This window comes from Pyrus communis, chromosome 12 (genome assembly GCF_963583255.1).
Source record: "Pyrus communis chromosome 12, drPyrComm1.1, whole genome shotgun sequence".
Classification (NCBI taxonomy): Eukaryota; Viridiplantae; Streptophyta; class Magnoliopsida; order Rosales; family Rosaceae; genus Pyrus; species Pyrus communis.
This window is the reverse complement of record NC_084814.1, coordinates 21618087-21630854: the sequence shown is the minus strand read 5'-3', so window position 1 is coordinate 21630854 and position 12768 is coordinate 21618087. Positions and strand designations below refer to the sequence as shown.

The following is a 12768-nucleotide window of genomic DNA, read 5'->3' as shown; positions in this document are numbered from 1 at the left end:
ATCCTACTCCTATCCACACACCCATTGTTACTTTCCACACATCCACTTACTTTTTTATTGTCAGATCGAATGAATTCAAGATAATCAATGAACAAAAATTAATTAACAAAGGATATGTGAAAGTTAAAAAAGAGTATGTGGATAGCACTACCCTATAATTAAGCTCCATATTAATTAAACAAGGCATTTTTATAATAGTTTATGGTCTAATAATGGACGGCTGTATTTGTTCAAAAAATAAAAATAAAAAATGGAAGGATGTATAGAAATCGTGGTATATCCAGTTCACTCATATTATATATAATGCATGAGTTCGTTATTAATATTGTAACTTGTGGTTATACATGTGTTACATTACGTACGTAAACCCTAGTATAACCATATATATTAATGGAAAAATTAGAATTCCTTATAATTTTTCTATATCATTTGGATTGAACATCTGTGTTTTTTTTAAATTTGATTAAAGTGTTTTGACCAATAGCCATCTCTATTTTTTAAAATTAAATAATTTTTGAATTTATTATTTTATCTGCATGATGCACTTTTGTCACATCCCAGCCTGGGCCCCCACCACATCTGGGGCTCGACTCTACCGTAGCACAATATCGTCCGCTTTGGGCCCCGACCACGCCCTCACGGTTTTGTTTATGGGAACTCACACGAAAACTTCCCAGTGGGTCACCCATCCTGGGAATGCTCTCGCCCGAACTCGCTTAACTTCGGAGTTCCGATAGAACCCGAAACCAGTGAGCTCCCAAAATACCTCGTGTTAGGTAGAGATGAGAATATACATATAAGGCTTACAAAATCCACTCCCCTGGACGATGTGAGATGTTACAATCCACCCCCCTTAGGGGCCCAACGTCCTCGTCGACACACATCCGGCCAGGGATTAGCTTTGATACCAAATTGTCACATCTTGGCCCAGGCCCCCCACCACATCCCGGGCTCGACTCTTCCGTAGCACGATATTGTCCGCTTTGGGCATCGACCACGCCCTCATGGTTTTGTTTCTAGGAACTCACACGAGAACATCCTAGTGGGTCACCCATCCTAGGAATGCTCGCGCTTGAACTCGCTTAACTTCGGAGTTCCGATAGAACCCGAAGCCAGTGACCTCTCAAAAGGCCTTGTGATAGGTAGAGATTGGAATATACATACAAGGCTTACATGATCCACTCCCCTGGACGAATTGGAATGTTACAACTTTTCCTTATTTAGTGGAGATATTAATAATTAAACTATATTTTCTCTTCTTCCAAATATGTTTCGTCGATTACGGTTTTTTTTTGTTATGCAAAGATTTAATATTATTTCTTTTTCCAAATGGTTTTTTCTTTTTCAAATAGTTGGTGATCAACAAAAAAAGCTCTGTGTAATTTTTTTCAATTTTTTTGTGAAATTATATATATATATATATATATTTGCTGTTTTTCAAAGTATAGTTGTTGACGAATTATTATTAGGTATAATATATTATGTATATATTATCTGCGGGTACGTTTGAATTTACAAAAATCATTAATTAGTACATTTATTTGCAATTTTGGTACGTTTGATTTGATACATATTATTAATATTGGTACATTATTTTTATTTTGGTACGTTTTATTTTGTACACATTGTGTATTGGTACGTTTATATTATTCTCAATCCTATTTTCTCTTAAACGTACTAAAAGAAAAACTTATTTTGGTATGTTTGATTTTGGGGGATTTAAAAATATTTTAAACTATTCTGGAAAGAAAATATCTTAAATCGTAGATAATTATTGCTAAATTGTAGCATTATTGTGAAAATAATTTTGAATCTAACCAACTTTTTTTTTTTTACAATTATCTCTAACGGAGGAGAGTGTAATCAAAAGGCTAGTGTCACATCCCGGCTCGGGGCGGATCACTTCCCAGGCCCGCTCTACCACCGTAGCACGATATTGTCCGCTTTGGGCTTACCATTCCCTCACGGTTTTGTTTTTGGGAACTCACAAGCAACTTCCCAGTGGGTCACCCATCATGGGATTGCTCTAGCCTCCTTCTCGCTTAACTTCGGAGTTCCTACGGAACCTGAAGCCAGTGAGCTCCCAAAAGGCCTCGTGTTATGTAAGGATGGGAATGTACATTTAAGGATCACTCCCCTGGGCGATGTGGGATGTCACAATCCACCCCCCTTAGGGGCCCGACGTCCTCGTCGGCACACACGCGACCAGGGTTAGGCTCTGATACCAAATTGTCACATCCCGGCCCGGGGTAGACCACTTCCCGGGCCCGACTCCACTACCGTAGCACGATATTGTCCGCTTTGGGCTTACCATTCCCTCACGGTTTTGTTTTTGGGAACTCACGAGCAACTTCCCAGTGGGTCACCCATCATGGGATTGCTCAAGCCCCCTTCTCGCTTAACTTCGAAGTTCCTACGGAACCCGAAGCCAGTGAGCTCCCAAAAGGCCTCGTGCTAGGTAGGGATGGGAATATACATTTAAGGATCACTCCCCTAGGCGATGTGGGATGTCACAATCCACCCCCCTTAGGGGCCCGACGTCCTCGTCGGCACACACGCGACCAGGGTTAGGCTCTGATACCAAATTGTCACATCCCGGCCCGGGGCGGAACACTTCCCGGGCCCGCTCCACCACCGTAGCACGATATTGTCCGCTTTAGGCTTACCATTCCCTCACGGTTTTGTTTTTGGGAACTCACAAGCAACTTCCCAGTGGGTCACCCATCATGGGATTGCTCTAGCCCCCTTCTCGCTTAACTTCGGAGTTCCTACGGAACCCGAAGCCAGTGAGCTCCCAAAAGGCCTCGTGCTAAGTAGGGATGGGAATGTACATTTAAGGATCACTCCCCTGGGCGATGTGGGATGTCACAGCTAGATTATAGGAAATTTGTTACAATATAATGTGCATATATCACCAAAATTATGACAAAAAAAGTTTAAAATTTTGATATAGGAAATTTGATCTAGAAAATTCAAAATTGAGGCGCCTATATCAAAATATCCCTACGGTTGGAGACTGTAATTACAAAGACTACACAATTTGCAGTTTGGCGGATGAGTAATAGTAATTATGTCAGGATTAAGATTCAACTAATTAATAAATTAGAACATAAAGTGCTTATTGCTTGCTTAATTCTAAAGCTTCATCATGTTCATAACTAGCTTCTCATCAAAGATAATTAACCTAAAATTGAGAGCCAGAGAAAGTGGTGGTTTAATGTCTCTATTGGTTTCCACTTTCATGGTTTGAATGGAGGAGCAACTAATGACATTCTTAATGATTGTCATTAGTTGCTTAATGACATGCTTAAGGTGGCTTAGAAATTAGAAAAATGTCCCTCTCAGTTTGAATAATTTGGTTATTTCTAATCAATTGCTGTCAAGAATTAAGGACTCATTTGGTGAACTGGATGAGATTGAGTCTTAGAGATAGGATTGGATTGACAGGAATTGGTTAGGCAAGAGTTGTAACCCATATATATGGATAGGTTAGATAACTCACTCTATTGTGTATTCATAATCTATCTTGTCCAGTCATGCCCAGCAGTCCATCTCACATTTTGACACAATAAACACCAGACTTAAGTTTATTTTAATTGATCACAACCTATCATAACCAATCCACCAGAAAAGCCATGGGAGCTCTATATAACCAATTTTTCTTTGTATAACAAAACTACAAATTCGACCCAAAAAAAATATATAAATTAAAAGCCCAAAAAAGTGCAGAGAGGCCAGGGATCTAATAACCTATTGGTCCTTATATAGCTCTTTGGTCCCTTGGATTAGGAATTACTGGTTTCATTTGGGTCTTTATCCAATTACGTTTTTTCATGAAGGGTTCCCTTTTACTTGCAGAGAGGTGATGAAGCTGCATTTCTCTTCATCCCTGCAAAACTGAAACTACAAAAGGTTGCCAAACACCCACATCAGAACTCAATCTAGTAGAAATACAGGGGTATTTTGGCCGTTCAACGTGTTACGTACTTGAAGAATGTTATTGCCCTCGAGAAAATTGTTACTGATCCCGCCCAGAGTTGGTTTCATGCCGTCTCATCATCGTACGAGAGTGACCGTAGAATTAAAGAGCTCAGGGAGGTAAGGCAAGAGGATCATGCTATGTGCCAGCCTAAAAACCGAGTGCGTTCAACTATAATATAAGTAAAACATCGGCACATATACAACATAGTAGAACATAAAAGAGTACCTACCTCTTGACTTCCAGAGAAATTCTATGTACATTTGAAGATCTAAAATGTATCGAAAGCTTTCAGAAGCTCCAGATTACGATCCAAAATAACAAGTACTCGAAACACATCATTCCATTTTCGTCGATGCCAAACCAATATATAACCAGGATTACGCCTATGCACGTCCCATACAACTATTTATATCGACAAAAGGAATGAACATTGCATAGGCACATTTAGTAGACGGGGAGAAACAAAAGTTTGATGCTTCATCGAAACAATAAGATACCTTCAAATTATGTGCAACAGATTGCTGATACATGCCCAAACATCCACTCATCTTGTAAAAAACAACAGCAGACACAGTAGGGTGATCATACATCTATGATACAAAATTACAAATAAATATTTCGTGCACCATTCAACTTTGGATTTGTTATGGTGGTGATAAATCAATTTGCCTCTCTATGTTACAAAAACAGGATAAACACACATGACTGAAACTGCAAGTGCTTACGGTATGAAGGTTTGCCTGTGGGGATGAGCTCCAGCCTGATAAAGTGTGAGATTGTGTATGGCTTTGGCTAACAAATCCCTCAAATCGGGATATTGAGCTACAAGATATCGAGCTCCCCCCTCAAGAGTATTCAATGCCCGCGCTTGTTCAAGAGCCTTGCTATTGCCAACATGCGATGCTAGATAGCATAGTAGTACTAAACAATTGACATGACCCCGTTCACTAGTTTGATCAGTTGTCCGTAATAATCTCATCAGAGAAGGAACCCCATCAAATTCAATAATCGTCTTGGAATGCTCCACGCAATTGAAATTCTCCGTACACACAAACTTCCCTAATGCAATGGCAGCCTCAATTGCCACATCGACATCCGCACTGCCAAGCCGGACAACCAGAGGACCAACTATCCGGGTCTCCCTAGCAGGGAAAGTTCTTGCCAATGACCCAATTGCTTTAATGGCAGGAATTTGCAATTCCTGATTAGCCTCTTCCTGAATCACTCTCAAAAGCTGATCCAAAATTGCATTTGCAGCTGGAGAATTAAGCTTAAAAGCCGCTCTTCTAAGGTCAGGATTGGACTCCGCCACCACGGCTATTTCCATCACAGTCATCAAGCAATTCAGCTGCAACTCCCCTGCTTCCTTCTCAATAATCTTTGCCAAACAAATCAACCCTTTCGTCTCTGTAACTTTTCGACTATTCGACAAACACCCTTTACACAATTTCCACAATGCCTTGGCACAACCGGCTTTCAGCTCAAGCTTCACCTCGGGATTGGACTCCGCCTCTCTCTCCCTCTCTTTTCGATGATGCCCGCCACCTCTACTACTACCATCCGAATGATAATGATTCGAAAAGGAAGACAAACGGCTATTCGGATTCAAACCATTTACAGCTAACTGCTTATTAATCTGAACAAGATTATGAATGCTAGGCTTACACGATTGCACCTTCGGATCATCCAGAACCGTGTCCATTGCCAGCAGAGACACCAAAGGCCTAATCACATTTCCTCTGCCTAACTCCTCCTGCGCCACCGGGTCAAGCTCCGCCATTTCCGACACCAATCTCACCACGCACACCTGAACCCTCATCGGGGAATCGCCCAAAACCGAGACAACAACGTTAATTCCCAACAAATCGATTATAATTCGGACCCTTTCTTGATCAGTGGCGATGTGAAACAGAGCACTGGCGGCGGCGATTTGAGCGTCCGGAGAAGACCCTTCTTTCAGAAGCTTTAGCAGCGGCGTCACGCCACCTTCGTCGACGATTATCTTCTTGTTCCGGTCGTTGTCCCGAGCGAGTGAAACAAGCGAGTTAGCCGCGTCGACTCGGTCCCTGAGTTGACCCATTTGAATGGTCGCGATGTATGACCAGACCCAGCTGAGTATCGGGTCGTTGCTGGCGATCGGCGGCAGGGAGAGGTTGGCGCCGTCAGACTCAAACACCGAGAGAAGCCACTTCATGTCTCCAATCGAAGACTCCAGAAGGTTGGACACTTTTCTGAAATCAGCAGTAGTGGTGATGGAGAAGACTTGCCGGAGGACCCCACTGTGCTTGCATTTCCGTACGAGGGTCAGCGCCCGGTCAAGGTTCTTCGCCACGTCGGCGACGATTCGGCGGACGGGGCGATCGTAGAGAGACTGAGTGGCGGCGGCGATTCGGACGGCGGATCGGAGCATTTGGGAGAGGCGGTCGACCTGCTTGGCAAGGTCGGCGCAGTCGAGTTTGGAGGACTCGGCTTCCTGGGCCGATTTGATGACGCGATCGGCGAGGAGGACCGGGAGGGAGAGTTCGTCGTGGAGGGTCCTTTCGTCATTTTCTGGGTTCGCCGCCATGGGTGGTAGGGGAGTGGGAAGAGTGGAAGACTTTTGGGAGACCAGAGGAGAAGGAGGCAGAAAATCTAGGAGGTCTGGCGGATGCAGAGGTTGTTGGGGTTTCTGAGAATCTGTGCCGGCCAAGACGCTCGAATTTCAGAAACGAATAATCGGCGACACGCCATGGATGGTTGTGATTATCGAGAGAGGACCCTCGCCGCGGGATCTTTTTAAATTTTTTTTATTTAAAATTAAACATAAACAGTTACTCAAAGTAGATTTTACGATATACGATAAATGAATACATCAGCATCTGATGATTCAAATTTTTTTATTTTTTAATTGTTTTTAATTTCTCTGGTTTTTTAAATATAAATAGAATTTGTACATTTTTTTAACCACTCACACGTTATTTTTTTAATTAATCTTCTTTAATTCATTAAATTTCACATTTAAATGTGTGAGAAAAAAAAATAAATGTGGAGAGCACAACCCGATAAATAATTTCACATTTCTCTTTACTTTTTTTATAAGATTTTGTTTTATTGGCAAAATTTGGTGTAGATGAGGAGAGGAAGGAAACTCAAGATGTTTACTGTTTTTCTATTTTTAATTTTTTTATATGACTATATTTATATTTTTACAAGTAGCCTACAATTGACGATCTTATATTTTACAATGAACTAGAAGATATAGAGAAGAGTGATTGAAGTAATTAAATCCAAACAATAACAAACTCCTAAATCTTGCAAAAGAAAATCTTGTTAATTATAATTAACACAAATCGTCATTATAATTAATTGTGATCTGGGTAGTTGTGTAATGTTAATTTGATCGGTGCACGTGGATCAATAAAAATATCGGACGAAATCGATTCCTTATCCGGAATTCGAATTGGTTCTTAGGTGGTGAGCATTGCCACGATAATAAGTGGGAAAAATTTATGTGCGGCTTAAATTGGAAAAAAAAAAAAATTATTTCTTCAAGAAACTAAAATTATTAAGATAAGTAATTTAGTACTACGATCTAGTGCTACTTTTCTTTACTTGTAATTGAGATGTTTTAGATTCGATGCTTATCAACGGTGAATTTAAATCATATTATTGCTAGTCTATTATGATCTTTTTAGATAATATCGATTGTTTAAAAAAAATGGTTAAAATAAAACTCACAACCCCAGTTTAACCTTCCTCCATCTGCAAAACCACCCCCAACGGACCCAACCCCAGTTCAACCTTCCTCTCCAAAACCACCACCAACTGACCCAACCCCAGTTCAACCTTCCTCCATCTGCAGCAAAACCACCACCCCCCTCCCCCCTCTTACTACTCAGCCTCCCTCTTCCCTGATTCCCCAATCTATCATCTTTCTCTCTCATGATTATGATTGCTTTTAATTTATTCAATTTCACATCAATAGTCATAATATTTGAAAACTGGGAATTACAAACAACCGGTGAAGGAAGGTGGCTTTGATAATTGAGTACTTCACCTGATAATTATCCGATAATATATATATAAATAATGAGGTTAGTGAGAAACCTAATGAACCTTTAAGATGGTTTAATGAACCTTTCAACCAGGAATTACACTCCCTCAAAGTCGGGTGTTTTTAAAAAGTTTTTTTTTTATTAATTTTATTAGTTATGATTTAAATTGAAAATAAAAAATTATACTAATGCAACAATATGCTTAACGCATGACAAGTTATGAATGGTGTGGTAGTGTCACTCAGCATGATCCAGTGGCAAGCCAAGTCCTGCACAAATTTTTCTCAATATTAAGAGATTGACATGTGCCATGTGGGTTAATTATTTTCAATTTTTTAAGTTATAGTATCATTTATCTAATCAATATAGATTTGAATTGGATAAGCAACCATTTAGGGTTTTGCCCAATTCCTTGGCACCCAAGTAAATAAAATCATTTATCTAATCAATATAGATTTGAATTGGATAAGCAACCATTTAGGGTTTTGCCCAATTCCTTGTCACCCAAGTAAACAGCGTTTATATTTCTGCCCTAATATTCACTTTTCTCCTCGTGGAAAAATTGACGGAAATCCTCCCATCAGTTATGAAAGCAGCAAACACAAACCTCGCCCGCAAAATCTCACAACTCGCAGTGAGATTGACTGCTTATCCGAACTCTCCGACTCTTGTTCCTCCAAACCTGACAATTCCAGGCAGATCACTCTCTCTGATGGTTCCGAAATTCGGGAACGGGATAGCTCCAACCGCCAAGAGAACAGCAATGAGCACTAGGAGCAGTAGCAGAACCCCTCTAATGGCAATGGGATTCAGTACTGCTGAATCTACCCTCCAACTCTCCTCGGGCGACCCCTGCCTTGATATCTTTTTCAACATCGTCGAACCGGCTGACTATGACAACTACGGGTACTACGAGTTTGCAACCGCATCGATCAAAAGTTATCCACCAGCCTTAAAGGCGGAGGTGGAGGCCTCCTGTGACTATCTCAAGCAACTGCTGCCGCTGGCATGGTCCGACGATCCCCTAACCACCCTCAAGCTCATATGTCATCTGAATGACTATAGGAATGGAAAATCATATGAACAAGCGTTCTACAGGGCGGCGGTTTGGCTCCACCAGAACCACCCCAAGACCCTATTGTGCAACATTGCGCCTATTGCCTCCTCTTTTGGGAGTATGGGTTTGTATAGCCTTGTAGAACTTCTGCACCGCCTCCTACAAGGCCGAGACGGTAGATGGGGGACACTGGAGCCCCTCGAGAAACTGACCAAGAAGGCTGTAGAGATGTACGAGGGTGATCCGGATTATAAGTTGTTACATGACCGTGTAACCGATGTTTTTGTGGAGTGCTTGGAGTCAGATATTCAAAAATTGAAGGGACAATTCAAGCATGATTACCTTAAATATTATGTGAGCAACGACAGCGATGACGACGATGATGATGGTGACGATGATCAGAAGTATGCCGAGGTAACCACTGCTGCAGACTGTTTCCTTACCGGAAACCATTATGAATCCCACGCTGCCCGGGCCACTTTGCTGTGGGAAAGCATTGCGCGGAAGGTTTTCCCTCCAGCATCATACGCGGAGGAATACAAGGAAAACTACGAGAGCAGAGTTGTAGACCGGCTGAGGAAAGAGGTTTTGGCTCCCTTATACAGGTACACCTGTAGCGGCTACAACGGCCGGAATAGCTGGAAGTTTAGGGAGGAGAAAGGGGATGATAATCTGATTGGACAAGTTTCGTTCAACGATATTTGGGACAAAGAAAAAGGTTGGAAAGTTGACCGGCAGAACCATGTCATGGAAGCATCCATCTCCGGCAAAGATTATCGAAGTCTCGTCATCGTGGACTGATCGATCCATCACCGTCGTATTCAACATCTAGTTGCATGTCATTTTCTAGATTATCTGTTTCTTTTCACCCTTTGCGGTTAACGTGATATAATTAAGGATCGCAGATATGTTTTGAATTAATGGATTTCTGTTTTCTTTGCAATGATTTTCTGCTTTACGCGCTTAACCTCGTAGTCCTCGATCCTTCGGTATCAAGGAATGGATTGGCATGTACTTAATCTCATACGCACTTAAGCACTGCAGATGCGTTCCCGTAGAATGATGCTTGTTAATAGTTCAAAGTTGTTCCTATGCAAAAATGATGTTTGTTAATAGCCTCGTAGATTCGGGTGTGACAAAGTTTATGACGCAAAACAGGCTTCATAGTTCAAGTATCTTGAAGCAAAAAACGCATCGATTGACAAAAAAAAACATCATAGGTCAAGTACCATGACGCGTTTTTGCGTCATTTTAGAGCATGTTATCGTGGTGGGAGTTATATTGAAAGCAAGAAGTGATGAAGGGTTGATCATTTGTTCCTGCTTCACGTCTTAGACTTTCAGGTTGGAGGGGATTTCGCACTTTCTACAGAACAAGATGTTTCAGCTGGTATTACTGGGGTAATATACGATGCTCTAAACTAAAACATAATTCAGATTTGTCGTCTAACCAGCGATCTAATGGGTGCTCAAACATCCATCAGTTACTTTCATAATTAAAGTTGTAATATGCTCTGGCATTCACTTTGCAGATAGATCCAAAAGCACAATGCTTGATGGTATGACTATAAGTAGCATACCTGATTCTAAGTTTCCCCGAGTTTGCAATCAACAGCTGTATGGATACGAGCAACAAAGAAATGTTAATGAACTGGTACACATAGCCCAGATGAAATCGCAGTACCTTACATCTAATTTCTCCAGGTTGCAGTTCTCCCAAGGTGAGTATTTCTGGAAGTTTAACTTCAACTGTAATTTTGCCGGCCTGCAAACAGCATAACATTGGCTTAACCAGAAGGCTAAAATAAATAGAACAGCGAGAAAACAGACAGGTAGCTCATAAAAGATAAGTGAATACTGCATGAAAACCCTGAGAAGGAGTTGGAACTGATGCTAAAGAGTGAGAAAATGTTCGCATATAGGAAAGTCGATAATTCAAGTTCTAACAATATCTTAGAGGCTAAAGCTGTACTGTTGTACCATAGACAAAGAACCATAAAATATTCATAAACGGAATCTAAATTGATTACAGAAGCATTTTTACCAAGGCCATCATCCCCATCCCCAACATCAACATTTCTGTAATGTTGATCATTTGGATCTCCATATCCCACCATTTCCATGAAATTCTATGTATGGGCAATACGCCTTTGCCTCTACTGCCATCAACATCTTGTACATAATATATATATATATATATATATATATATATATATATATATATATATATAATCAGTCCCCCCTAAGAGTGAATCCAATACAAAAATTCCACTGCCAACCCTTCACCAACACGTAAATTCTGATTTGAAAACTCTCCTCCAGGAAACATCTTATCACGTGCGTATGGTGTAACCCAAATATCATGTTTCAGAAATCTGCCCTTCGCAAAAACTTGGCCTCAGAACCCATGACAAGTGAATTACCATTGGTCTAGTAACCCAGTCTTCACTTTTGCTAGCAGAAGCCTACACTCAAAATTTAGGCAAGTACTGGACCACGTCCATCAGCATCAGATTTATCTGTTAGCTGAGACAACTCCAAACACTCCTTGCCGTGTGATGACAAATTCACACGATGCTTGGGGCAAATGAGGCGCAAAAAGAATATCAAGTCGCCTCTTTGTTTGCCTACAAAGACCATCCTCCAGCTCATTACTATTCCCTTCGGCAACAACCACCTCATTTCTCGACAAGAAGACCCTCGAATTCACGCAATTTGCCCAAGCAAGTCCCAAAGCAGGGCAAACCCGTCTTCCAGACGAGTGCAATGACCCAAAGTTGCCCACTTTGACTCCATTTACCCCATCACTTTCCCCCATAAAATCAACCACCTGGTTCGTCACCACCACCGCCACCCGGAACCTATTCGCTAATGACTTCAACTTCCCGGAAATCTTGAAAAACAGCGACGACCTCCGCTTAAGATCCAAGGGGGTGTTGTTAAATTCAGTCCGGAACAGCGCCGCGATGGAATCAATCACAATTAGCCTGACAGGCAACCGGGTTTTCGCGCTTTCAATGAAAGACTCTATCTTTGGCATTATATCAAGCATCTGGTATGCGTCGTGCACACTATCAACATACACATCTTCACAGGGGTTAATGGCTACGAGGTGTGGGCGTGAGGAGCGAAATGCTTGGGAGAGTTGGTGGAGGCGGCGAAAGGGGAAGGGGAACTCGGTGTGGAGGTAAAGGGAGGAGGCGGAGAGGCCGCCGTGGGAGGGCGGGAGCTGAGCGGAGAGGGCGAGTTGGAGGCAAAATTGAGTCTTGCCGCAACTGCTTTCAGCTACGAGCTCCGTTATTGAACAGCAGGGGACGCCACCACCGAGGCAGCGGTCGAGGACTGGGCAGCCCAGCGTTAATTTATCGGCGATGGGAGGACGGGTTAAGAGATTTTCTGGTGTCATTGGAATTTCGATAGATTCAAATTTTTGTCACGCCCTTTGTAGTCCGTGGCAGCTTAAATGTGGGGCGGGAAATTGAAATGTGGGAATGAAAATGACATCTCTTCTGGTCTTTTAGTTAATTTAAAACTCCATTAGAGCAATGATCCTTCAATAGCAATAGACCTTCCATCACGACTCATTTTGACAAAAGTTGTAGCGAAGTTGACAAAATGATCATAGTTGCACGTTTTGATGAGTTAAAAGATTAATGGTCACGACTTCATTTTGACAAAAGCTGTAGCAAAATTGAC

General features: G+C 41.7%; 2 protein-coding genes across 2 annotated transcripts; both read right to left on the bottom strand.

Annotated features, from left to right (window-relative positions):
* Window positions 1-4458: 4458 nt before the first annotated feature.
* On the bottom strand, window positions 4459-6771 carry LOC137711106 (uncharacterized). The gene has a single exon (XM_068450311.1). It carries the CDS (start codon window positions 6546-6548, stop codon window positions 4704-4706), a length of 1845 nt encoding a protein of 614 aa, XP_068306412.1. The 5' UTR covers window positions 6549-6771; the 3' UTR covers window positions 4459-4703.
* A 4544-nt stretch (window positions 6772-11315) lies between these two features.
* Window positions 11316-12524, bottom strand: LOC137709773 (DNA repair protein XRCC3 homolog). The gene has a single exon (XM_068448758.1). The coding sequence runs from the start codon at window positions 12476-12478 to the stop codon at window positions 11588-11590; it is 891 nt and encodes a 296-aa protein (XP_068304859.1). The 5' UTR covers window positions 12479-12524; the 3' UTR covers window positions 11316-11587.
* Window positions 12525-12768: the final 244 nt, after the last annotated feature.

Excerpts from the sequence above, each read along its gene's own strand:
- LOC137711106 (XM_068450311.1), bottom strand. The coding sequence starts at position 6,548 with ATGGCGGCGAACCCAGAAAATGACGAAAGGACCCTCCACGACGAACTC.
- LOC137709773 (XM_068448758.1), bottom strand. The coding sequence starts at position 12,478 with ATGACACCAGAAAATCTCTTAACCCGTCCTCCCATCGCCGATAAATTA.